The 27,404-nt window shown below is 40.3% G+C and overlaps 3 protein-coding genes across 3 annotated transcripts; all 3 read right to left on the reverse strand.

Moving 5' to 3' along the window:
* Nucleotides 1–1,876: 1,876 nt before the first annotated feature.
* LOC109138727 (odorant receptor 131-2-like) lies at nt 1,877–7,703 on the reverse strand. The gene is made up of 5 exons (XM_019259782.2): nt 6,785–7,703; nt 3,601–3,721; nt 3,449–3,506; nt 3,131–3,337; nt 1,877–2,002 (listed from the first exon to the last, which is right to left on the reverse strand). The coding sequence occupies exons 1-5, from the start codon at nt 7,689–7,691 to the stop codon at nt 1,877–1,879; spliced, it is 1,419 nt and encodes a 472-aa protein (XP_019115327.2). The 5' UTR covers nt 7,692–7,703.
* Nucleotides 7,704–12,011: 4,308 nt separating this feature from the next.
* Nucleotides 12,012–12,980, reverse strand: LOC109139614 (odorant receptor 131-2). The gene has a single exon (XM_027273782.1). It carries the CDS (start codon nt 12,978–12,980, stop codon nt 12,012–12,014), a length of 969 nt encoding a protein of 322 aa, XP_027129583.1.
* Nucleotides 12,981–19,438: 6,458 nt separating this feature from the next.
* Nucleotides 19,439–20,367, reverse strand: LOC109139613 (odorant receptor 131-2-like). Its single transcript, XM_019263676.2, has one exon. The coding sequence runs from the start codon at nt 20,365–20,367 to the stop codon at nt 19,471–19,473; it is 897 nt and encodes a 298-aa protein (XP_019119221.2). The 3' UTR covers nt 19,439–19,470.
* Between the last annotated feature and the right edge of the window lie 7,037 nt (nt 20,368–27,404).

Raw genomic sequence — 27,404 nt, forward strand, 5'->3', positions numbered from 1 at the left:
TACGCACCTGTATATGCATCACCCAACCAAAGCATAGTACCCGAAACAACACCTGGCACGATACCTGGCTCGTCGTGACTTAGTCAGTACAAGTCTCTACCAATTCGATGATAAACCTGAAAATTATCTTGCATGGCAGTCATCATACAGTAATGCTACTACAGGCTTAGGACTCACATCCACTGAAATGTTAGATTTCCTGATAAAGTGGCTCGGACCAGAGTCCGTTAAACACATAAAAAGGATTCGCTCTGTGCATGTTGGAAATCCAGACGTAACACTACAAAAGGCCTGGGACCGCCTCAAAGAGTGCTATGCTGCACCTGAAGTAATGGAGAAGTCTCTGTTTAAAAGACTGGATGAATTCCCAAGAATATCAACCAAAGATTACAGGAAACTGAGGGACCTAGGCGATCTTCTCATGGTGCTAGGGAAAAAGGTTACCTCACAGGTTTGACCTACCTTGACACTGCCAGGGGGATTGGACCCATAGTGGAGAAACTTCCTCACGGGTTACAGGAGAAATGGCTCACAGTCGGCTCAAGATTTAAGGAAGAAAACGACATTTTCCTCCATTCGATTACTTTGCCGATTTCATCTGTCAGGAAGCACGTCGAAGAAATGACCCCAGCTTTATTCTTTCATGTGCCAGCAGCAACAGATTAAGGTCTGACAATGTAGGCCCAAGAAACTATGGAAGGAAAATATCTGTTCACAAGACAGACATCTCTTTAGGTAAAGACCCACCTGCAAACTCACTGGAGAAAAAGCCTGGTGGGCCAGAGAAAAACTGTCCCATTCATAACAAACCACATGCATTGAGGAAATGCAGAGCATTTAGAGGGAAGACTCTAGAAGACCGAAAGAGCATTCTTAAGGAGAATGGACTTTGTTTCAAGTGCTGCACATCTGCTGGTCATCTTGCAAGAGACTGTAGGGCAACCATAAAATGCATAGAGTGCGACAGCGACTGTCATCATGCTGCTATGCATCCAGGCCCACCACCTCAAGTCTTCAAAAGGACCTGCTCCGGGCTGGTCGAGAGATCAGTAAGAAAAGCAGAGGGTTTTCAGGTCGAATCTCTTGATGAGCAGACCTGCTTATCACTACCACCGCTAATTGAGTGCGATGAAATACTCAATGACCGCCATACATACCAGAGCTTGACCCCAAGGCGGAAATACTCATCTTGCTAGGCAGAGACATTGTGAGGGTCCATAAGGTCTGACAGCAAGTGAGTGGACCTCACAACGCCCCCTTTGCACAAAAAATGTATTTAGGATGGGTCCTGATAGGGGACGTGTGCTTAGGGAATGCGCACAAACCAGCTGTTGGCACGCTCAAAACAAATGAATCCTTGAACCCTGCAAAGGCTTCATGAAGCTGACTGAGGATGTGTCCCATGGCGGGGAGCAGAAGAACCAAGCACGCTACGCATCATTGGAAACCCTCGGATGAAGGGTCTTCAATGAGACAGGTTCTGACAACAAACCCGCTCCGTCCATTGAGGACACAGTCTTTTTGGAAATCATGGAACGAGAAATGTACAGAGACATCCACAAAAGCCTGGAAGCATCCGTGTGGTGTTTGACTCCAGTGCAAAGTACTTTGGCTCGTCACTAAATGATATTCTTCTCTCAGGCCCAGACCTCAATAAGTCACTCATTGGGGTGCTGGTTCGCTTTCGCAAGGAGCAGGTTGCAGTGATCGCCGAAATACAGCACAGTTTCACTGCTTCCTCGTCTGCAGAGACCACCGTAATTTCCTGAGATTTTTGTGGTAGAGAGATAATGACATGTCCAAGGACATCATTGATTACAGGATGAGGGTCCACGTTTTCGGCAACAGTCCGTCTCCATCCGTGGCCATCTATGGACTAAGGAGAGCCATCCACGAAGGCGCACACAAACATGGAGAGGACGCGGTCCAGTTTGTCAAGCGCCATTTCTATGTAGATGATGGGCTCATCAGTGTGCCCACCGAAGCAGAAGCCATCAGTCTCCTGCAGAGAACGCAGAATTCTCTCAGTGAATCTAACCTTAGGCTGCACAAGTTTGCCTCAAATAGTGAAGCTGTCCTGCAGGCATTCACACCAGAAGACAGAGCAGTCCTAAAAGACCTTGACCTTAGCGGTGAAGCTACACCAGTGCAACGTAGTTTGGGACTGCTGTGGGAGACAATGGCAGACACTTTCACATTCACAGTCTCACAGCACAGAAAAGCCTTCACTCGCAGGGGAGTTCTGTTAATGGTAAATAGTGTCTTCGACCCTCTAGGCATGGTCGCACCAGTAACCATCGAGGGCAAAAGTCTCTTACGGGAAATCAGTGTCAACAAATGCGACTGGGATGCTCCTCTTCCAGAACAAAAGCTGAAGCAATGGGAAGCGTGGCGAGAGTCACTGCATGACTTAAGCAAGCTGCACATCCCACGTGCATACACTGCGATGTCACTGTCCAGTGCTGTACACACAGAGCTATGTGTGTTTTCCGATGCATCCACAAAGGCCCTTGGAGTGGTGGCATATCTTAAGACCATTCAACCTGAGGGAAAAGTTGAAGTAGGATTCGTCTTAGGAAAGGCTAAGCTAACCCCACAGTCCAAACCTACCATACCACAGCTGGAATTGTGTGCTTCAGTATTAGCCATGGAAGTCGCCGAACTCATCCAAGACAAACTGGACACGAAGCTGGATGCAATCAGGTTTTATTGTGACAGCAAGGTTGTGCTTGGATACATTCACAATCAGACCAAATGCTTCTATGTCTATGTTCATAATAGAGTCCGGTGAATTCTGCAGTCCACAAGACCTGACCAATGGTTCTACGTCCACACAGAGAACAACCCGGCTGACCATGCATCCAGGTCAGTTCCTGCATCCTAACTGAACCAGACAACGTGGTTCACTGGACCAGATTTTTTGGAAAAAACAAGTCTACGAGACGAAGATGCAAGCCAATCGTTTGTACTTCTTAACCCAGAATCAGACATGGAAATTCGCCCTGAAGTGAGTAGTTTTCTGACGCAGACTCAAAGGAGAGGCCTTACCGCTGCACGCTTCCAGCGCTTTTCATCCATGCGTTCCCTCATCAGGGCTATTACACTACTCATTCATGTAGCCAGAGCTTACAGGTATAACAAAGGGCCCAGTGAATCTAGAGGATGGCACCACTGCAACCTCCCACATACTCTGGATGAACTGTCTCAGGTGAGACACGTCATCATCAGAGCTGCTCAAGAAGAAGTCTTTGCACAAGAGCTCACAGCTCTCGAGCTTGGACAGGCTGTGACCAAAGACAGTTCTCTTCAGAAGCTCAGACCTGTTTTTGAAGATGACCTGATTTGTGTCAGTGGCAGATTAAAACATGCTGACCTGAGCATACAGGAAAAGAACCCTGTTATCTTGTCCAAGAACAGTCACACTTCTCTGTTATTGGTGCGACAGTACCACGAAGACGTCAAGCATCAAGGCTGCCACTTCACCGAAGGGGCTTATTGCTTCAGTCCTGCAGAAATGTGTTGTGTGGCGGAAGTTACGCCGAAAAACAGAAGAACAACTTATGGCCGACTTACCTTCAGAATGTTTACACACAGGCCCACCCTTCACCTATGTTGGTGTAGATGTGTTCGGAACCCTGGCCAGTTGTCTCCAGGCGTACGCAAGGTGGACAAGCCCAAAGCAAGCGATGGGCAATGCTCTTCTGCTGCATGAGCTCTCGAGCTGTGCACATCGAGATCATAGACTCCTTAGACACATCCAGTTGCATCAATGCATTGAGATGTTTCTTTGCCATACGGGGACCTGTGAAGCAGTTCCGATCGGATTGTCGAACAAACTTCGTAGCTGCTGCTGGGAACTGGGAATAAGCCAACAACGACCTGATGTGACAGTGCAGAACTTCTTGAGCAAGCAGGGGTGCTCATGGGTGTTCAATCCTCCTCATGCGTCCCATATAGGAGGATCATGGGAACATATGATAGGCCTGTCAAGTAGGGCTACCACAAACGATTATTTTGATAGTCGACTAATCACTGATTATTTTTTCGATTAGTCGACTAATCGGATCATATGTAAATTGACTGGAAAACATACAGCTTATCGCACCAGCATGCAGCTGATCAGATCATTAGCTTTCATCTTGAAGTATGAGCTAACTGAAAATAAAAACAATTAAGATGATAGCTCATTAACCCTTTAATGAGAGTCCACAGCCCCGGGAAATGGCGAGGTCCGGGTGGGCGGGTGCTGTAAAGCCACCTTCGCCCTCGAGCCTTTCCAAGCCGACCCAGAGCCGGTCGCGGCACACCGCCGCAAAGGAAATGCACCCGGCGCGGGGAGAGGTCCCACGAGGGGATCCTCCCGCACCGTGCGGCCGTCCCTGACCCGAGTTGAATCCCCCGGGCGGACTGCCGGGAAGTTGCGGAAAAATCATGGTGATTGGTTAAAATTACAACACCGCCCTGAATTCACAGGGATTCACTGAAGTTGCATTGAAGTTGCAAATCGCAACATTGTGAATTCCTGGAGGGTCTGTGTTATGGTATAATTTATGGTACAGTCAGGTCTGACACCGATTACCACTACTGCGCATGTGCGTAGGTGTGGGTGTTTGTGGGTGTGTGTATGTGACAGAAAGGCAGACGCGGCAGTGAAAGCTGCAGCCGCAGTTTCGAGAGAAAAGCAAAGTTAAAAAAAAAAACGATGCGATTTTGTTCGTCGACATAATCGTGACTAATCGACTAATTGTGGCAGCCCTACTGTCGAGAAGGATCCTGGATTCAATTCTGTTACAAGAGAACATTTAACTTACCCATGACATCCTGTGCACACTCATGACAGAAGTGGCTGCAGTAATCAATGCCAGACCTCTTGTCCCAGTCTCCCCTGACCCAGGGTCACCCTTCATATTGTCACCAGCAATGATACTTACCCAGAATGTACACATGGAGACTTCACAGACAAAGATCTCCACAGCAGACAATGGAGGCAAGTGCAAGTCCTCGCTGACAGGTTCTGGCGTCGCTGGCGCCAAGAGTTCCTCCTCACTCTACATGCCCGCCAGAAATGGAGAGATTCCCGACGGGACCTGAAAGAAGGGGACATTGTGCTCCTGAAGGACAATCAAGCTGTACGTAGCGCATGGCCAATGGCAAGGATTACAGCTACGTTCCCAGGGAGAGACAGCAAAGTGAGGAAGGTGGAGCTCAGGACATCGAATCAAGGTTCTGCGAAGGTGTTCCTGAGACCGGTGTCAGAAGTCGTTTTTCTTCTGTCTAAAGACTGATGTTTAAGGTTCAGAAACATTTGATAGTCAATAGTGACCTTTAAGGTCAGACGGGGAGTGTTCTGCCTCTCAGGCATTTAAACTGAATTTTTATGCAATTTACAGTGTATACGTTCAGTTTATGCAGACTTTTATTTTGATGTTTCATGCAGACGCTTAAATGCAGACTCTTATTTTGAAGTTGTTTTCTGAGCTAAAACCGTAAGTAGAAAATGATAGCTAATATCGCTAAAAACAGCAGGCTGGTGTTCAGTGCAGTTCATTACACCAGAAAAAATGCATCTCACATGTTGATTTATCAGCAGGGCATCGCTTGTATGTATTACAGTTTTTTTTAGATAAGTTAACTCATAAGTATGTTAATTTCATGTTGTAAAAACAAGTATTATCTCATGGATATGTTAGCATTACCTGTTGGTTAAGCTGTTGAGTAATTAGCACAGTAATAATTTTGAAAATTTCTAATTCATGTTATTTTTATGAAACTAGGTAACTAATTGCAGTATTTTCAGTTTCTTTTCCTATTTTCACTCTCTCTTATCCCACATGGATTGAGTACAATGTGAAGAGTGAAAATAAATCTACAAAGGGCATTCTTCATGTTCATGAATAGAGAGAGTTTAGCTCACTGTCTAGTTGGAGTTATCACACCTCAGCTAGGACAGAATAATAAACACAAAGTAATGGTTAGGGATAAGGGTTATCATTAACTGTCCACCACTGTCCCTACAGAAAGGTTTTGTATACGCAGAATGCAACTTTTTCCTTCTTCTCTCTTTTGATAAGCTCATATACTCTTAAGATTTGGCAAGGGACAGAGACACCTATTGAATAATAAAGCTGTGCCCAACATGTTAATGGCCAAGATCTGTGAACACAGCCAAATCACAAAAAAAAACATGGGCAGTCAAATGATTGGACAAACCCACAGATTAGACAAATATAATTGAAAGAAAACATAAAGGTGAACATTTAACTAAACTGTATCCCGTCAGTATCCCCTTTTTATTTTGTAATTGTACTTTAGTTATGAATGGACTATACGTGATAAAACACAAGCGCACTTCCTGTATTTGACAAAATGTTAAAAAATAACTCTGCCTAATGTACATTTGGGGGTTTATAAAGCTCATATCCAACAATAATAATAATTAAAGGATAACAGTTACATTGGTTGTGTCCTGTGGCTCTGACTCTTCACCCCCTTATTATTGTCTGCAATATCAGTGCTAATTAAAACAAAAGACAAACAGAAAACAAAAATCTTTACCCATTCATCTGTAATTAAATGTATCCAATCTAAGAATTTTATACACAAGGTCATTAAAGTTTGTAGCAAATACCACTTTACTTTACAGATTGCCACACTACACATCCTCATTTTAAATTGTGAATAAATTGACACATTTTGGTGGAAAAAATATTCATCTATGAAGTCATTAGTATGCTGATTTTTGTCTGAGCTGGGGTGGCTGAACTACACAGTGAGTTCTGCCAACCACAGAGATTGTCCCTGAGGATGGGTCTGATGGTCTGGTCTCTGATTCCGTAAATGAGTGAACTTAGACATCTTGGAAATATGATAATACAAACATAAAGGACAATTTGGATGCGCACAATTATTATCCTATCTAAGGTTTGGGAGATAGAAAAGAGCAATGGGTCGTGTATAGTTGAGGAGAGACTGAGGCCCAGCTGCACTAGATGTAGCAGCAGTGTATTACGAGCCTTTCGAGCTGAAGCTTTGTCTGTGGAGGCTGACCTGGCTGCTACTATCACACCAATATAAGAGCAAGTGACTGCCACACTAGCTGATACAAACACAAAACCAGTATATGCTTTGTCATAAATATCAGACATTGGATTAAGCAACATGCTTTCTTTGCCACAAAAGTGTTTCATCTGCAGGCCCTGCAGGTCTTCAAATGAAAAAATTAATAACAGAAGAACTTGGATGAGGACATTTAGTGAATTGAATGCCCAAATCACGATGATAGCCATCCCTGTGTTTCTGATGGTGATGATGGCAGCATGCCTCAGTGGGTAGCACACAGCTACATATCTCTCCAGACACATAGGGGAGATCACATATGTGAGATTGGCAAGCATGGTGAGAACACCACAGACAGGATATGTCAATGTTATTCTACAAGCAGCCAATATGTACAGTAACTGACTCTGTACAAGCAGAACAGTGTCTGCAAAAAGGAGGTTATACAGAAGAATGTAACGAGAGGTCTCACAAAACACAGTTTTACTCCTTAAGGTGAATAACATGGTTCCATTAATGAAAAGAAAAATGCAGCATGGCACTACAGATAGAATGGAAAACAACACTAATCCCAGTAACTCCTGATATTGCTGTCCAATAGTGAAGTTGGTCTGAGAGTGATTTGCATATGACATTTTAGACGGAAATTTAATAAACCAAAAATATTAACCTGTTGATGTAACTGTTGCACAAAAGCACAATTAATCCTGTATCAGTATCTTATCTTATCAGTAGAGATGGCTGGTGAGTTCACAAGCAAAATCCAAAATAATTATCACCCATTTATGTTATGTAGACAGTTTGAGGCTGTATCAGTTTCATGTAGGCAGTGCTGGTCTGCAGGGTTTGCCTACCTTCACAGACTATACATATGAGCCAAGTCCTCCCACCTACTCAATGTGACACCATCACATTTGCCCTTACCATGTATAAAATTAATGAAGACTGAATTACATTGGTGATGTAATTGTTTACATCACCAATTATTTTATTATTTTCTTTTCCTTTGTGTATGTCATCATGAAAACAGAAGATGAGATAAGAATAAAAGACAAACTTTATTGATGACACACCGGGGAATTTACTTGTTACAGCAGCATGCAATACACAAGGTAGATTAGAGAGGTACTAAAACATTCTAAGATATACTAGCAATAGAAAATAAAATAAGAGTTAATAGGAGTTGTTAAAAGTATGCCACTCTTCTCTCTTTTTCCTCTACTGTCTCTGGCATCTGAATTATATTCTTGAGATTTGGTAACCAGTCAAAATTACAAATGATAATCTGTGAGAGGAACACCTATTGAATCAATGTGTCAGTAGCCTAAATTTGGGAATGTGGCTATATCACTAAAAGATGCTTGATGCTTCAAGAACAAGGAGTAAAACGATCTGAAACCAACAGATTAGACATACATAATGGAAAAAAGCAAAGGTGAATGTTAAAATTTCAACAAAGCTCTTCACCCTCCATCTGTTGTATTTCATGCAATTTGTTGCACATTGATTTCATTGCAATGAAGGGGATTATTACCAATATGATAAGTGAGGTCACTTTCAGTTTCAGGTAATCTGGATAAACTGTTGGCTTCTTTACAATCTGTCTGATTGCTTTTCTTCCCCAATTGGAATCATGAAACATGGGACAACTTACCATTGTGCCAATGGATGGTATGCACATGAGGTTTTCCTTAGTGTTGAGAGTGGCGTGGAGCTGTATCTCAGATGTGGGATAGATGTAAATTTCGGGACACATCAATTAATAGTGTACCTTTGAATCAGGGGGTGTTTCGGCCTTTCAACACTAGACACCCACATCAAAGGTGGCCAACTACACGGTGATCAAGCCTGACCTTGTGTCATATGCCCAATCATGAGAATTGTCTGGTTGTTTAAATGGCGCAGCCCATGGGACTATGCAAGGCAGGGAGCGTCCTCTTCCCTGAGTCAAGCCTAGAGCTGACCGCATACCTTGTTCAGCCTCCTTCTGGACGGTTGTGACCTGGGTTCTCAAGTGGGGGATGGGGGTTATTAAGCGGGTCCTGTTGATGCTCTTTGAGCCCAGCAAGGGTCCTTTTGCTTGATCCATATCCACTGACTGCTTTTTTCAGCCGCTTCAGAGACTGATCTAATTGTCTGTCGCAGAGCCTGTCCATGGAAGTTCTTTCAGCAGCCTGATGGTGGAAGAAGCCACAAAACCTGTGCATAGCACTTTAACCAGATAGACTTTTGCTTTCCATCCTCATTGTTGAGCATCTGCTGCCAGTTCTGTGTAGCACAGTTTCTTGATCTCATAGGCCTCTTCTGTTGAATTCTCCCATGGGAGCTCTGTGATGTAAACAGAGTTAAGTGAAGGGGACCAGAATACCAAGTCTCGCCTAAGGGTGGTGGCTGCAAGCTCAGGTGGAAAGATTTGTTGCTGGCCAATATTGACTAGAATCTTCCAGTCCCAGGCCATGGCTAGCTGTCCATGGTTTGGTAAGGGGATGGTTGGGCTTTTCCTGTCCCTCTCAGATGAAGGTTGGGGCCGTGATAGAACTGGTTGCTCTCAGGGGCAAGGAGAGCTGCTTAAGAGCTGCTGCCAGACTCTTGAGAACCTGGTTGTGCCTCCAGGTGTAGCGGCTTTGTGTGAGGCTGGTCTTACAACCAGTCAACATGTTTTTGAGAGTCACTGTAGTTGGGCAGAGGGCACAGGTTGGGTCCTCGCCATACCAGTGATGGAGGTTTTTTGGAGATGGAAGATGTTGTTTAGCCTCCATTTCCCAGAGCTCCCTCCAGCTGAGCTTTCTCCTCTCCAAGCCCTTCCCACCTCATCCATTGTCCCTGCTTGGCAAGAGAGACAGCCTTTGCGCTTCTTTCTGCCTCCTAATGACGGCGCACCTCCTCCACCACCATTTTCCTCCTCTCTGATGTTGAGGCCTTACACCAAGTTGGCTTACTTGATATAAGGCCAAAGTCTCCTCTTCCCAACTGGACGTGCCCTACAATGTCACTGTGCCTCAGGGCTGACGTAGCATGCTGCACCGCATTGGATGGTGTCCATTTTCATCCAGTTATCAGGGGTGGAGCAGCCTTGCTGATGGTCTGGTCTCTGGAGTACTTCAAAGTCATCTGGAGTCTTACTTTAGCACTTGTACTCTTCGGTGAGGCTCGTGATAGGCAGTTCAAGGACCCCTTTGCCATAGAGGCTGATGTTAGTCAGACAGCGTGGGATGCCAAGCCATTTCTTCATGTATGAAGTTATGGTTTGCTCCATCTTCTCCCAGTTGTTATTGGGAGCTCGTAGATAGTGAGTGGCCACATTACCTGAGGGAGTCCAAATTGCAGGCACCAGAGCTTGAGCTTCCCTGGCAGTAGGGTCTTGTTGATGCTTTTAAGACTGTTAGTGAAGTCCTGCCTTACTTGCTGCACTTGGTCTTTGTCCCTGAGGCTTGCGTTGTACCATCTGCCCAGGCTTTTGACAGGTTGCTCAGACACTGTTGGTATTGGGTCGTCACCAATGCAGAACTTCACGTTTTTAAGCTATCCCTAAACTATTGAGATGCTTCGTGACTTGATGTTCTCCTGCAGTTTTCCAAGTAACCGCCTGTTACATGCTGCAGTAGTATTCGAATACATTGTAGCAATGTAGCAACACTGTGATGTACCAGCATTTCTATGTCAACTGTCAGAAATGATGGCAAAGTTATTCAAATAAGACCCATGGTTGCAATTAAAACAGAATCATGGTGCTCCTTCTGTGGGATTCATCTCTAGACAATAAATAAGAGCTCTGTCCTAAAAATAATTTTTAACATATTTGCTGTGAACTGCATATATTCATGCATTTTGAATGTGTTTATGTATTCGCATTCTAACTTTATGGTCTGCAGTGTTTTTCACATTTAAACTATAAATAAATAAGATCTCTCTCTAAAAAATTATTTTTCATATATTTGTCATGAATTGCATAAACTCATTTACACTCCTTTTAATTTATGTGAGTTTATGTAGCCACTGGCAAATGGTCTGTGTTCAAGTTATATATTTTTCAATAAAAAAACTATGTGTTTGTGTTTGTATAAACACTTCATTTCATTCATTCATTTCATCCGTTTAAACAATGGCACTTCAACCACATCTTCAGGTCAGAGTTCATTTTGGTTCTATTCAAATGTTTTCAGACAATGAAAAATACATTCTCATACTCAGTAGCCACTTTGTTGTGTACTGTCACATCTAAAGCAACATGAAACTATATATCTCTACCTGTAATAATGTTCAGTTTTTTCTGACACTATGAGAGCAGTATTAATTTAACTATATGTTTATTATAAGGTTTTATTTTGCAGTAGTGTTGATACCTGCATTATATTGAGAGGTGTTCCTCATTTTTCTCTCCCTATTAGAAACACCAAGCAGTAAAAATAATAATACACATTTAATATAATCTAGCCCATTACAACACCATCATTAATATGACTTCAGTGATAAACATAGATGAATTAACACTTGGTTTTACACTTTTTACACTTGGAAGGTTTTAACAACAACTGGCAATTGTAAGCTTTGTAAAAAAAAAAAAGAATATGTGGCACTGTTGTTTGCTGGGATGCATTTAGATGGTATAACTCTACCTAATACAGTGGCATATATTATATAATATTAATATATGATAATATAATATAATTTTATATTTTGTGTTTACTTTGAACTTGTAGTATGTAAAATATACCTGATAAAACACAAGTGCATTTGTTGTTCCTGTCTTTGACCAAATGTTCTTACATAAAAATGTCCCTTTTTAATTCCTGCATATATATATTTTATTTTATAATTCAATGATCACAGTTACATTGATCATGTCTGGTAGCTAACACTTTACCTTAAAAGGGTGACACATTACATGCTCTCCTTACATTTTCAACAAATTAACACATTTTGTTATCATTAATCTTTACCTATGAAGTTGGAGACTACCTGTGGAGTTTTGCCTTTGCTGGAACGACTGAGACAGAAAATGAAAGTTGCCACTGACAGCAGAGATTTTTCATGAGGATAGGTCTGATAGTCTGGTCTCTGATTCCATAGATGAGAGAACTTAGACATCTTGGAAGGATTATAATAAAAACATAATGGACAATGTGGAGACGGTCAAACGTTATTGCATCTACAACTTTTGAGATAGCTTGGATCAATGGGGTGTGTAGAGCTGACAGGAGAATGAGGCCCAGCTGCACCAGATGCAGCAGCAGTGTCTTACTAGCCTTTTGGGCTGAAGCTTTGTCTGTAGTCGCTGACCTGGCAGCTACCATCACACCAATATAGGAGAAACTGACTACCACACCAGCTGAACAAAACAGAATATAAGTGTAGACTTTGTCATAAAGATCAGACACTGGATTAAGAAACATTATTTCTCTGCGACAATAGTCTTTCATCTGCCGGTTCTGCTGGTCTTCAAAAGAGAAATTCAATAGCATAAAAACTGCAGTGAGGACATTCAATGAACAAAAGGCCCAGATCACAACAATAGCCAACCCTGTGTTTCTGATTGTGATGATAGTAGCGTGCCTCAGTGGGTAGCACACAGCTACATATCTTTCCAGACACATCACCAGCAGTGTGAGAGGGGAGATTTCATTTGTGATTTTGGAGAGCATTGTGAGAACACCACACACAGGATATGTCAATGTTATGGCACAAGCAGCCAATATGTACAGTATCTGACCCTGCATGATTACTGCAGTGTCTGCAAAAAGGAGGTTATACAGAAGAATGTAACGAGAGGTCTCACGAAACACAGATTTACTCCTCAAGGTGTATAACATGGTGCCATTAATGTAGAGAAACAGACAGCATGGTGTGGTAGTCAGAGCTACAAAAATTGCTCTTTCCAATAACCCCTGTGTGAGAGTAACATTGGTCTGATATTGAGTTGTCATCTTAGTTAAGACTGAAGATACAGAAAAATATTAAACTCTTGATACAATCAGACAGCAAAATCAAAAATAATCTTGTCCAGTTTGAATATCTACAACAGTGAAGACCTTTCATCTTCAGAGGAGAGTATACTACCGAGTTCCCTTGTGAAACACTAAATCATATTCATACATGAGTAGGCTTGTGAGCAAAGCCAGACTGCATAACTTACCTGTCTTCACATATTGTTTATGAGCTCTGTTCTCAGATCACTTCACATGATACAATTACATGTCAGCATTGTTAACAAATTATTGATGGGTGATGTAATGTTTCTTCCACCAGTACCCTGATTACCTGTCATGACCCAGCACATGAGCCGTGACATACGTCACCATATCCATGATGCATGAGTAATTATGAAGTCCACAGTATGACTTAATTTTGCCCATAAAATGATTATTTTTGTTTGCTTTATTTATATGAAATTGTATTTTTCTTTCTGAATTATTTGGGGTTTATTTGAAGGATTGTTTGCATTTGCTTGTTTCATTTCTTTTGTGCATTATAGTATTTGGGGGCCTTTTTGTTTGTATATCCTTTTTTTTTAAATTTCAGTTTGGACAACAGTGAGCTATGATACATTTGAAGATTTGGCTGACACCTCCTACCAGATCAAAAAAATGAATGAAGGCCATTGTAGGTCATATATCCCTATATGTAATGTAATTTCTATGGTTTGTATGGTGTGAGATACCAAAGTCACATCAAGTCAACATCATTCTATTCATGTATATAAAACTGTATAGAACATATTATATGCACTTTGGTACAGCACCACTCTTGTATAGAGGCTGCAGATAACGGATGGATGGATTGTTTTTTGGGGGGAAATTATTTATTTTGGGACAGTAATTTCTATTACAAAACATACATCAGGACGAATTCCTCCTTTTTTTCAAAGTTTAAAGTACTTTGAAATATCTGGGCTGGTGTTGTGTACACAAGTACAATGCGTACACAATATAAGTGAAAACTATGTCAGGGGAGACTTTAGAGAAAATAAGATACAAGTCAATGAGGATTGTTAAAATAAAATGACAGGGTCATTGATTAAGTAGCTCCAAAAAATCTGGCAGAGTGCCATACATATTTAACTCACTTGGTCCACAAGAAAAATTAATCTTTTACATGACATAAATGTAGGTGTTCTGGAAGTAACCAACACCTTGTGAGTGCTTTGCAGACACATATTTATTTGGACACCTCTAGGAACAGAAAATGTAATAAAGTCCAATAATGTAATACCTGCCAATAGCATAATAGTTTTGGCCATTTTAAATGTAACAAAGATAATAATGTATTAACATACCAATAATGTAATAAAGTTTTTGAGCCAATAATGTAGTAACATTTTGCCAATAATGAAATAAGTTATTACGTTATTGGTGTAGCATTAAAACATTTTTTATTTGATAATGTAATAATACATAGATAGGCATTTCTTGGAAATAAAAGATTATTTTGCAGTTTTTCTGCTGTTTGAAATAGATATAGTGGATGGCTTAGTCGTCATATTCATTCATCATAAAGGGTACGTACTAATTATGGTTGTAATGCCAATTTGAGAATTATTTGTTGTACAAAATCTATTAGAGTGTTGTTTATTTGCTTAGATATGTAAATTAATAATGTATGGAGGAATATTATTTAAATTAATTACTGTGAAGTGTATATAGTAGTTACAGTAGATCACTTAGTGGAATGTGCTAGAATTCAGAAAGAGAACAGGGTGTTTGCTCAGTTGTTAGATAAAAAAGTCTAATCGGGCTAGTTATTACTAAGTTATTACATTATTGGCTTCAAAATGGCCCAAATTATTAGATTATCAGCATATATTACATTATTGGTTGGTACACTTGCCTTAAAAAATCCTAAAAAATAATGTGGAAATTTGCAAGGGTAGATCAGCGTAAATAACATACATTATTACATTATGACTGGCCTTTGTTGAGGAAGACTGAGCATCTCCACCAACAGCACAGATTTTGCATGAGAACAGGTCTGATGGTTTGATCCCTGAGTCCATAGATGAGAGCACTCAGACACCTTGGAAGGATATTCAAGCACACAAAGCATGCATTGTAAAGCCGCAGAAGAGTCAATCTTCCCACTGTTCTAACAATGGTTACAATAATAGTGGTGTACAAGGTGGAGGTGAGAATCAGGCTCAGCTGAATCAGGTGAAGCAGCACACAGCCACATATCTCTCAAGTGACATCACAGCCAGGGTGAGAGGGGAAATGGTGGCTGTGAAAATTGAGAGCAGAACAAGGGTACTACATGCATAATATGTTATTTTGATCCGTAAACAAGCCATTAGGTAAAGAAGAAGGTTTGATACCAGGTGAGCAGTGTCTGCAAAGAGCAGGTTGTACAGCAGGACGTAACGGGATGTCTCACAAAACACAGGCTTATTCCTGAGGGTGAACAGCAAAACACAATTAATGTAGAGAAAAGAGCAGCTTGAACCTATAGACACCATGCCAAACAACATTACCTCATGATACTGCAGACTAGCAGTGACATTTGACCTAGGCTGCAGTACAGACAACATTACAGAATGATTTCTGAAGATTATATTATTTTGGCTTTTTGTAACAGTACCAGTAAAGTGCACTAAATTGCATAATATTACATCATGAAGTTAATTTCAAAGATGCTAAAAAGTATTACAACAATGACCTTTCAAGTCCATTACCCAAATGATTCATCAATATCGAGCAGTTAAGTCAGGAGCTTAGATGACTTGACTGGTCTAGTGCTGCTGTTTCCCGCAACACATGGTATATATGCTTTGTGCTCAGGCCACCTTCACATGATATCATTACATCAGCACAGCAATCACATCAGAAGTTAGTGATGTAATTTCTTTACCACTGTCTCTTTAACACTCCATTTCTCTACTGCTTTTAGTGCTACTATTGTCTATTAAATTACTATTGACTTTCCAGAAAAGTGTTGTTGCAGCTGCACGTTACACATGCATGAGATGTGCTCTTTACATGGGGTGTGCCATCTGCCAACTGGAGACCATCACAGCTCAGGAGCAGTGGTTTGCTGCAGCTTGACATTTTACTTTAACCCAATCTCTAAATGCATCCAGGCCTAAATTGTTACCTAAGTACTGTTGTAGAGAAATTGCTGAAGTCAAAGGTCAATGGTGAGGTCAGGAAGGAAGAAAGTGTTCAGGAGCCTCTGATGTCTTATGCTGTGTTATTTATTGACGCTTGGCCAAGGAGAATTAGAGACACTCTTAAAGTTCATCAGAAGTGCCTGAGTCGGTTTCACAATCTGCCCAAATCATCCTGGTGGATAGACTTTAAACCCCAAGATAACACCACAAATACTATACGCCCAGAATTAGTCAAAGAGAATATTTTTACCCATGGAGGTGTTATTGTCAGCATATTCTAGTCTGAAAACACAGATGTCTGTTTTACGCAGATTGGAACGTCAATGGCAAGCTATCTATTATGTCCAGGAAGGCAGCAATAGGTCTCTTCGACCTTGCCCACCACAGTGTTGAGATAGACTGGCACCTACTGTTCTCAATCAAAGCCAAACAACTAATACTGCTGAGGACCTCAAGGCCCACACGTGACCTTGTGTAACCTAATGATCGAAAACTCTATAACAAGTACTTCAGAGGCCACTACACTCATAGCCAAGTCAGTTCATGAGTATTCAGTGCATTCCTGTTTGTGCTTTAACGTGTGTTTTAGGTTTTCCAGAAATTTAAATTTATTCCCAAACTGGTGAACTTGTGAGAGGTGATGTTTACCCTGGCGAATTTATTGTTAATAACTAAGATACAAGGCTGTTGGATAGATGGAGAGATGCAAACTTAGGACTTAGGTTTTGCTTCAAGGCTGAGCCACACATTCTACCCAAGCTAGACCCATAGACTTGATTTTTTTTTTTTTTTTTTTTTTTTTACCTTTGGACCAGAGAATAGTGGTATCATTGCCCCAGCCTAATGTGTTTGTTTGGGGCTATCACTGTAGCATGAACTTTTTACATTTTCCATAAATTTCACCCCTTATGTCGAATAGCCCTAACTTTTTGTGAGTAGTGTCTATGCTTTGCCCTCAAGCCACCTTCATATGATATCATTATACCAAAATGGTGACGAGATAGAAAATAGTGATGTAATCTCTCTACCACTGTGCCCTCAATACTCTCTCTACTTTTCTTTACTGCTCTAAATGTTTCAGTGCCTGTTTAAAAAACGTTACTCTCACTCCATTGTGCCTGCTGTCTTTTTATTAGGGCCCTATTGAATTTCTAATGTTTATTATTTTTCTTTGTTTTTATTTTTATTTTTCTTCAGACATAAAGTGAATCGCATTTTTGAAGGCCCATATCCCCCCAAAAACTCACAAAAAATTGCATATCCCCCCATGTCCGGAAACTCACAAAAAATTGCATATCCCCCCCATGTCCGGTGTAAAATTACGTATTTTGGGGGTCTCACACATGCACGCATGCATATGTCTCTACAGCGCCACCTAGGTGTGTGTTTTTGGAGGTGCCCCACGCCACAGTTTCGCCCACGTGCACGGAACTCGGTGGGAGTATGTAACATGCCCAGACGCACAAAAAAGTCTCTTGGTGCCCCAGGCTACAGTGAACCGTACGGCGTCCAATTTTTCTCAAATTTGGACTTTTCAGGTTTTTGGGTCATTCCCAGGGGTCGCATTTCAACGAACTCCTCCGAGGGATTTCATCCGATGTGCTTGAAACTTGCCGTGTGTGTTTTCAAGACCTCGACAATGAAAAGTTTTCAAAATCACAACTTTTTATCAGAGGCCAGGGCCGTGACGGTGCGTCAAAGTCAACGCTGCCGATTTTTTCACAAAAAAACAAGACTCCATTGACTTTTGGCCTGATTTTCATGCAAAACTGTGCGGCTTATATATATACGTATATATATATTATATACTTTGTCAGAGCTGTCTGAAACTTGTTGGGGTTGTTAACAGCAACATTATGCACAATTTGGCTGCATAATTCATGAGGGGATGGGACAAAAAACTCTATAGCGCCCCCTGGAATTTTAGTTTGGAACAGCCCCGCCACAGTTTTGGACACAGAATTATGAAACTCAGCCGAACTGTAGAACATGGTAAGTCCTACAAAAACGTCTCTTGGAGCAATACGCTACAATGAACAGGAAGCGAGATATTTAATAATGAAAATCGCCATTTCCGGTGTTTCGGCCTGGTTGACAAGAGGTCATGTTTGAACAAACTCCTCCTAGGGCTTGTATCCAATTCACTTCAAACTTGGTAGGTGTGTTCACATAGACTTCCACAGTTATCAAAATGATGCATTTTGGGGAAACTGTGTGGCCGTGGCAATCCATAAAATCATTCAAAGAAAAAATCGCCAGGAAGCACATTCACATCAAGCAAGTACACCACAGGGACTTTATGTCCATTTTCATAAATGTATAAGTGTAAATGCAGGACCTATAGATGTTTGAGGTTACACAGTAATAACACAAAATCTGCAAGAGCATATAAGTCACATTATATAACAAGTATTTTATGATCTGTCGAAGGTTCACAATTAGTAAAGGCGTGCAGTTATTAACATGTCAACAATAGGAATCATAAGTTACTAAGGCAGTTCATATGAAGTGCATTAGTGATTAGTATTTCATAACATATTTTTATATTGCGAGGGCCCGACCATCGCTGCTTGCAGCTTTAATTGTCTTTATATTTCATGTTATTGTCTATTTTCCTTTTTTTTCTTCGTTCATATTTTTCTCATACTATGTTTATGTTTATTATTGTTTATTATAGGGGATTAATAAAGTACTTCTGAGAATGTAAGAGTGACCCCATTCTAGACTAATTTCTACACCTCTCTAAATCCACTGATAATACCTTCCTTGATATTTGTACATATTTCTTCATGACCTTTACATTTGTGTTCTTCATTCATATAGTTTAGATTCACTGTCTGTGTGTACCTTAGAACAGCTGACAGACAAACAGAAATGAGTGAACTACTGTGACATTAGGCAAGAACACATTTATTTTATGAATAATTAATAGACTGAATAAATGCAGATAAGATGTAATAATTTCTTCCAATTGTCACTTCTTGCAGATCATACATACGACATGGGCTTCTCTCCACAATTCAAAAGTGTAGCAACATGTTTGAGAATGTGGAACATTTTCATAAGACAAGCATTTTGAAAATTACTTTTTACATGTTACAGATAGCTAGAATCTGCATTGAAGCCTAATGAAAAAGTCTAATCGGGCTAGTTATTACTAAGTTATTACATTATTGGCTTCAAAAATCACCCAAATTATTACATTATCGGCATATATTACATTATTGGTTGCTACAACACCTTGCCTAAAAAAAATCCTTAAAAAGAATGTGGAAATTTGCAAGGGTAGATCAGCGTAAATAACATACATTATTACATTATGACTGGCCTTTGTTGAGGAAGACTGAGCATCTCCACCAACAGCACAGATTTTGCATGAGAACAGGTCTGATGGTTTGATCCCTGAGTCCATAGATGAGAGCACTCAGACACCTCGGAAGAACACTCAAGCACACAAAGCAGATATTGTAAATCCGCATGAGGTCTGCTCTTCCCACTGTTCTAGCAATAGCTACAACGATGGTGGAGAACAAGGTGGAGGTGAGAATTAGGCTCAGCTGAATCAGGTGAAGCAGAAGTGTTTGCAGAGCCTTTATAGCCGAAGCTTTGTTTGTTGAGACAGACCTGGCTACAAGTGCTACACCAATGTAGGAGGCTATGATTGCTAAACCCACTGACAGAAAGAGAGTGCTGGCATAGGCTTCTTCAAAATCATTAAAGAGTGGTGCAAAAAAAATGGCTTCTTTAGAACAAAAGTTTCTCAAATGCAAATTTAAGGAGATTTTTGTGAACACATAAAGCAACATAAAAATTCGTATGAGGATGTGGATAAAACTGAAACCCCACACCAGAGCGATTGCCATGCCTGTGCTTCTCATGGTAAAGATGGTAGCATGCCTCAGTGGATAGCACACAGCCACATATCTCTCAAGTGACATCACAGCCAGGGTGAGAGGGGAAACGGGGGCTGTGAAAATTGAGAGCAGAACAAGAGTACTACATGCATAATATGTTATTTTGATCCGTAAAGAAGACAAAAAATACAGCATGATGTTTGATACCAGGTGAGCAGTGTCTGCAAAGAGCAGGTTGAACAGCAGGATATAACGCGATGTCTCACAAAACACAGGCTTCTTTCTGAGGGTGAACAGCAAAATACCGTTAATATAGAGGAAAGAGCAGCTTGAGCCTACGGATACCATGCCAAACAACATTACCTCATGATACTGCAGACTAGTAGTGACATTTGCCTTAGGAAGTAGCACAGACACCATTATAGAATGATTTCTTAAGATGAATTTCTTTAGACCTGTTGTAGTTGTAGTCGTAAACTGCATTACATATCACATATTACATTATTGAATTCATCCTATCAATACAAACACCTTTCAAATGCAGTACCCCAAATGAGCCATTAGTGTTGAGCAGTCAAATCAGGAGGTTAGAGGACTTGTTTGTTTTCACAAGGACAGAGCCGGTCTGGTGAAGTTGTTTCCTGCAACGCACAATATATCTGCTTTGTCCTCAAGCTGCCTCCATATAACATCATTACATCAGCATGATGAGTAGCACAAAAAATAAGTGATGCAATCTCTCTAACCACTTTGCCATGAACACTTTATTTTTGACCACTAGTATGAATGCTTTATGTTTAATAAACACTAAGACTTAATACTCACCCCTCGCCAAAAGTAGGTGTTGACTTAAATAACTAAATAAGTATGTGTTTATATGACAACATCTACAACAAAGGTAATGCTCCTTAAACGCTAATTGTCGTCTAGTGATGGGAATTTTGGCTCTTTTTGGAGAGCCGGTTCTTTTGGCTCTGCATACTATAAGGAGCCGGCTCTTTTGGCTCCCAAACGGCTCCTCACATTTTATTAATTGGTTTTATTAATTAATTATTATTATTATTTTGTTATTATTGCTGTTATTATTATTTAATATTTTTAAATGTTATTATATTTTATTTTATTTTATTTTTGACATTGTAAAGCACTTTGGTCAGTGCATGTGGTGTAAAAATGTGCTATATAAATAAAATGTACTAACTATTTAATTAATTTATCACCCAAAATAATGCAATAATGTAATAAATAATGTCTCTCATCTCCCTCCTGTCGTGTTTGTCCTCCGCGACCGCTGTGTGTGTGTCTCTGTCACCCCTGCCTTGGATGCTGCTATACATCTTTTAACCAATCACGTGCAGCTTTCACACAAAAAAAGTGGAGAAAAAAAAGGTTTTCCTCCATTTTTTTAATTGTAAGCCGAATGTGATTGGTCAAGATGTGTGAGAACAGGCATGGCATGAGGGAGAGTGTCAGGGGGAGGAGACAGTGAGGCACAGAAGGGGGGAAAAAAACAAAAAAACGGCTCCCTAAATCGGCTCCCAACGAGGAGCCGGCACCTGTGGTTCAATTCAAAGAGCTCTTAGAACCGGATTGTTCGCGACCGATACATTACTATTGCCGTCGCAGAAGAAGAATCAGGACAGGCTGTGCTGTACCTGCTGGTGACTCCTTTGAGTCGGTATACCTGCTTTGTAAACATGATGGAGGCAACACCTGATGCCAGCATTAGCAGCTAGCCTCGACCATGCGCTCAGATGCAAACTGATGCAGGTCAATGTCAGTGTTAGAGGACATGCAGAGGCTTTACAGGAAGCATCCTCTGAGCTAACTGTTACTCTTACTGTTGATGTTAGAGGTTTGTGGAATGCAATTATATCCAACACAGATGACAACTTTCTTAATGGAGGCATACTAAGGACAGAAAACTGGGGCCAATTTTGCAACAAATTAGTCGTGGCCACACCCCTCCAAGTGTTTTCCTGTATTTTCCCCTTCCCTATGTTTCCAGTGCTCCGCTGTCTGTCTGTCTTTGTGTATGTTTTGGGTGTGGCCTGGCTCTGCACCTCTGCATACCTGTTTGCAAGCACATCGTCACCAATCCCAGTTGGCTCACCTGCTTCCTATCAGCTCATCAATTTGCATTACTTCAACCCCAGTTCACTCTCAGAAGGGGCTACTCTCAGGGTCAACTCATTTCCTGTCTGTAGTTTTACAGTTTCTTCATGTTTCATGCTCTGTCTTGAGTTTCTTTGTGTCTCAGGATCCCAGTTTGCCGGCAACACATCCTCCCTTGCTTCCTCTGTCGGCCACACTGCCTTGCCATTTTCCATTCCAGCTTCCGTCTGCCATAACTATGCTATCCCTTCAACCCATCTCCAATAATCTAAATGATTTAACTAAAACTTAAACTTTGTTTTATTCAAATTAAGTGTAACAGTATCCCTGATAATGATCAGAATAGAAGGTGACTATAGTTGGGGAAAATAAGGATTAGGTTTACTTGTGTCTGGACAGGAAGCCGATGAGAGTGCTCTGCCCTTAGATGTGATGGAGTGATCAGTATGGGGTAGTCTTCTTTTTTATTTTTTGTCTTTTGATATGACACAATGAAAAGATAGGGCGCCTTCTTCTTGATGCAGAACATTAAGTAATAATATGCATAAGCATGTGCGTGAGAATGTGTACTTTGGTGTGTGTGTGTATGTTTTCGGGCAGAAATAGTTCAGTTGGTAAAGACTTCTCCAGTCCAGCATGGACCAAAGTATGGAGGGTGGACTAGCTGGAGAGGTGCCAGTTCACCTCCTGGCCAAGGCGATTTGAGTTTGGCACCCCTGATCTAGCATTACAACCTATTGTGATCATGCTATCTTGTTTGCTTGTCAACATTTTGTACCGCATTATGCTGTTATACAAATCCACATGTCTGTATCAGTTTCTATTTACTAATATGTCTATTGATTTAGACGTGATTTAAATGTAATCCAGCCGTGATGGTATACTTTTCTAGTCACTTTTATGCCATACTGGCATGTACATAACTGCAACAGGAGTTCACTCCTGTTTTCAGCCAGCACCATTGTTGCTGGCTGTCACTTGTGACCCAGCTTTTATTTTCCACTGGTTTCATATAAATAAAATAAGTATTCAAGACTATCGCTCAGTGTGGTGGCTCTGGTTGTTGTGGCCTTGGCAGACCTGTCTCCGCTGGCTTCCAGGTGACTAAATAATGAACAAAGAAGTTGGAGCTCAGGCAGGCTGAATGAATCATGAAACCAGATACCTATGACAGTACCCACTTGTCAATTAAAGTAGCCACGCCCTTAATGATGCATAACTTTAAGCCCTTTAAATTAGTAAATTATACAAATAAAATTAACCAGTCAAGAATAGTCAAGAATAGAGAAATAAACTATGGAGACCAAAACTGTTTTTATACAAGGCTGTATACATGTAGAGAAAAGTAGAGTAGAGAAATTAACTTTTGTTCTGGTTATCAGTAACTGTAAGTAAGTAGTTTTAAAGTTACTAACCTGACAAGCAAACATTAGCTAATTTTCCAACCTGCTATGTTGTTATTGTTCAATCAGCATAAATTGAATTGAATCATTGAATGAATTCCTTTACTCACTACATGTCCTTGTCACTGACTGCTATGGTAGCCCTGCAGGTTGAGTGTGTAAATTAGCAACACGCTATTTACTGTACCTCTGACCAATAAAAGTGATCTCAAAAATATTAAGAAGGCCAGAGATTGCACTAAAACCTTTGTCAAGGTAGACCCGTTAATTGAAAAGCTTTCCAGATGACTACCCCATGGAAGCTCACTGAGAGAATGCCAAAAGTGTGTGAAGCTGCCATCAAAGTAAAAGGTTACTTCTTTGAAGAATCTAAAATATAGAACATACTTTGCTATTTCAGATATTTGTATGTTTTTTAAACATACAAATCTATATGTGTTATAGTTTTGTCCAAACCTTGCAGGGCGAGTTCTCTCGCTTTGTTTTTAATTTTGCTTCAACACTCCACCAAGGCCCACAAACTGCGCGTTGATGCACGTCGGACAGTTTACTTCTGCTACTTTTCCATTATGGTGTGTTATTGTGTGTGGATTTGTTCTAGTTTGGTGTGAAATACTCTAGGGGTCCACAGAGTAAGCTCACCATCTACACCATCCCCTGAGAACTCATTTAGAAACATTAAATATTCAAACCCATAGTCATCAATGTTTTCAGTAAATAATGATATAATTAATGCCTTCTGTGGGTGTTAATCAGTAATCTTAATGAAGGGGATGATGTGTACCTTTGTGGGATAAAGTATGGTAAAGTTTAACAGGCCACACCAAAGTTAAATTATTAACTTTTGAGTAGGTACTGAAGATGAAGTATGAAGTCTAAACTTGTATATAATGTCTGCGACTGTTCTTGTTCCTAGTTGTGCACCACACCTGGACATATTATGTAAACTTTCACAAGTAATATGCATTATTTGTAAATTGTAATTATATACATTTAACAGTGGCTACATCGTTTTTTATTTGAAGATCCTTTGCCTGCTAGTCTAGATATACAGTACATTAAAACAAGATTACAAAGAGTTTATGGCTCTTCTTCTTGTTTTCTTCCCTGAACACCAATCCTCATGACTAGAATGGCACGAACTTCCTCGACATCAAATGTCGCAATACTTCATTTAAACGTGATTGAGCCATCAATCATTGGCATCAACATCAATACAACAAACTGTAATCAATAACACCAATATGGCCTATGAGTTCCATCTCATATAGCCTGACGCATTACTAGTTGGTAATCCCTAACAGAGGTCATAGGTCAAATGACCACATCCCACTCTTTCAGAACTTTTTTTTAATTCTTGATTGTAGTCTAAATTTGCCCCACTGATCACAGAATTTTAGATTAATCAACATTAATTACAATCAGCAACTTCTCTGCCTGATGATTACAAGTTTGCTATCATGATGTTTGGCCTGTTAGGCTCTTCACCAAGAGAAGTATATAACCGTTTATGGCCCTAAGTCACACACCACCAACAATTTCACTGATTTTGCTTAAGCTGGATCATATTTTATGGTTAAAATGTTTCCTGGTTTTCCCTCTGATGTCCTCTGGTTGCTATGCATCAACTCTGTAATTTACTCTTTGAGTTTCCTGATGAACAGTAAAGTAAACAGCTGTGAACTGCAGCTTCTGTCAGCTAATATTAGGTCTGTTTGTTAGCCAGGTTGTTGGTCTCCCTCAGTTGTGGTTTCTTTGCAATTTGACCACAAGGTCTGATTCACATAGTCTCCTCTGAACAGTTGATGTTGAGATGTGTATGCCACTACTGAGCTTTGTGAAATCCTCTCATGTTGGCTGTAATCGACGTGTCATTAATTGGTGATATCAGAGGCTCGGTAACTTAAATTAACTTATTCACTGCAGCAGAGGTAACTCTTGGTTTTTTTCCCCTGCAGTGGTCTTTGTGAGAGCCAGTCTCATCATAGTGTTAGTCAAAGTTAGCTAGTCATAATTAGTCATAATAGTGTGCTTTTTGTGATTGCATTTCCTTTCCAGACCTATTAAAGTTTTGGAACATTTCTCTGGTAGTGTATGTCTATATTTGTTATAATATAATTTTGCTTCAGCGTTTACCAAGGCCCAAAACAAATCACAGAGAGTAAGCCTCACATCTATATCCCAATCCCTGAGAACTCATTTAGAAACATTAAATATTCACCCATAGTCATCCCAATTTTTTCAGCTAAATAATGACATAATTACTGCCTTCCTGTGGTGTCTTCTTCAGTAATCTTACTGAATCGGCCGATGATGTGTACCTTTGTGGAGATAAAGATCGGTCAAAGTTTAAACAGGCACAAACAAGCTCCAAATGTTAAGATTAATACTTGTTAACTTTTCGAGTGAGGTGATCAGGCTACTGAAAGATTGAAGTATGAAGTCTAAACTTGTATATAAATTGTCTGCGACTGTTCATTGTTCCTGGCTGTGAACACACACTGGTACACAGTTATGTAAACTTTGCAAAGTAATATGCATTAGTAAATTGGATGAAATATTAATACATTTAACAGTGGCTACATTGTTTTTTATTTGAAGATCCTCGAAGGATATCTTGTTTTCTTCCCTGAACACAATCTTCATGACTAGATAGCATGAACTTACTCGGACATCAAATGTCGCAATATTTGATTTAACAGTGATTGAGCCATCAATCACTGTTAAATCAACAATCAGCAACTTTTCTGTGGTGTCGGTGTTTACAGTGTGGTACCACAGATGTTTTGGATCACAAAGAGCTCCCCATGGGGAGCAAAGGTCAGAATGGGCACCAGAATTAGAGTGGGCAACAGCTCAGCAGAGGCAGAGCATGGCAGAGGCAAGAGACTCTTAGGAGGTTATTAATGGAGGAAGATAAGAAGAGAAAAACTAGAGAATGGCCAAGCGAGAGGCCACCAGACAAGAGTAAATCTGGGACTGGGACTGAGAGTTTCATGAAATAAATGGCTGAAAGACAGACATCGAGCTGGGCTTGTTCTTGTTGGGCTATTAGCTGGCTGCTATGTCTTGTATCTTCTGTTAGTTTTTGATCATGAGGAATATAATCATAACAAATACACATACACAGATGTCCGTAGTCATCCAAGGGATATTACACTCTTGAGTTGCTGAAACTGAGGGGGGGCCTAACATCTTATCAATATGCAATATTATGACATACACGTAATTTTACTTCACTTTACTTGTGTGTCAAAGTTTGAAGTCATTATGTTTCCCTAATTAACAGGATTGTTTCCATAAATCTCTATGTAAACATTGCTATAGCAAAGTTGTTTTTCACTTTTTCTGCTGCTAAAAACACTCTAAGGTGTCACTGAGAGAAACTCCCATCTGACCTAATCTCCTGAGAACTCATTTAGACACATTAAATATTCAAGCCATTAGTCATTAATGTTTTCCGTAAATAATGACTCCTGTGGGTGTTTAACAGGAATCTTAATGGAGAAGTGATGATTTGTGCCTCTGTGGGAACAAATGATGGCAAAGTTTAACAAGTTACAACAAGTACAAAGTAAATAGAGAAAACTTAACTTCACTCTAATAACTTGTTAGTTCCACTGCTTACCCAAAACTGTTGCTTAAACATTTAATTTTTCTTTGTGGCACTGTAAAGATGACTTATTATGCTTTTCCTCTTTCCTTTTGTTGTTACATACATACAGACAAACAAATTAAAAGAAAAACCAAGTAAGTCATAAAGTGTCTTAGTAAGGCTTTCAGCCATTTAAGGGATATAACCCCATTCTTTCATAACTCTGCTGGAGCGGGCTAACAGTAACATTTTGTTGGTCCAAAATCTACCACAGGTGTTCAAGT

The sequence above is a fragment of the Larimichthys crocea genome, chromosome XXII (genome assembly GCF_000972845.2).
Source record: "Larimichthys crocea isolate SSNF chromosome XXII, L_crocea_2.0, whole genome shotgun sequence".
Taxonomy (NCBI): Eukaryota; Metazoa; Chordata; class Actinopteri; family Sciaenidae; genus Larimichthys; species Larimichthys crocea.

What these genes read in the sequence shown, in the direction of transcription:
- LOC109138727 (XM_019259782.2), bottom strand. Translation starts at nt 7,691, where the DNA reads ATGTCATATGCAAATCACTCTCAGACCAACTTCACTATTGGACAGCAA. An exon ending in TACACCAACATAGGTGAAGG is followed by an intron (nt 3,507 to 3,600) that starts GTGGGCCTGTGT and finishes ACATTTCTGCAG; the next exon opens with GACTGAAGCAATAAGCCCCT. An exon ending in CTGGGCCCTTTGTTATACCT is followed by an intron (nt 2,003 to 3,130) that starts GTAAGCTCTGGC and finishes CGTTCTCTGCAG; the next exon opens with GAGACTGATGGCTTCTGCTT.
- LOC109139614 (XM_027273782.1), bottom strand. Translation starts at nt 12,980, where the DNA reads ATGACAACTCAATATCAGACCAATGTTACTCTCACACAGGGGTTATTG.
- LOC109139613 (XM_019263676.2), bottom strand. Translation starts at nt 20,367, where the DNA reads ATGTTGTTTGGCATGGTATCCGTAGGCTCAAGCTGCTCTTTCCTCTAT.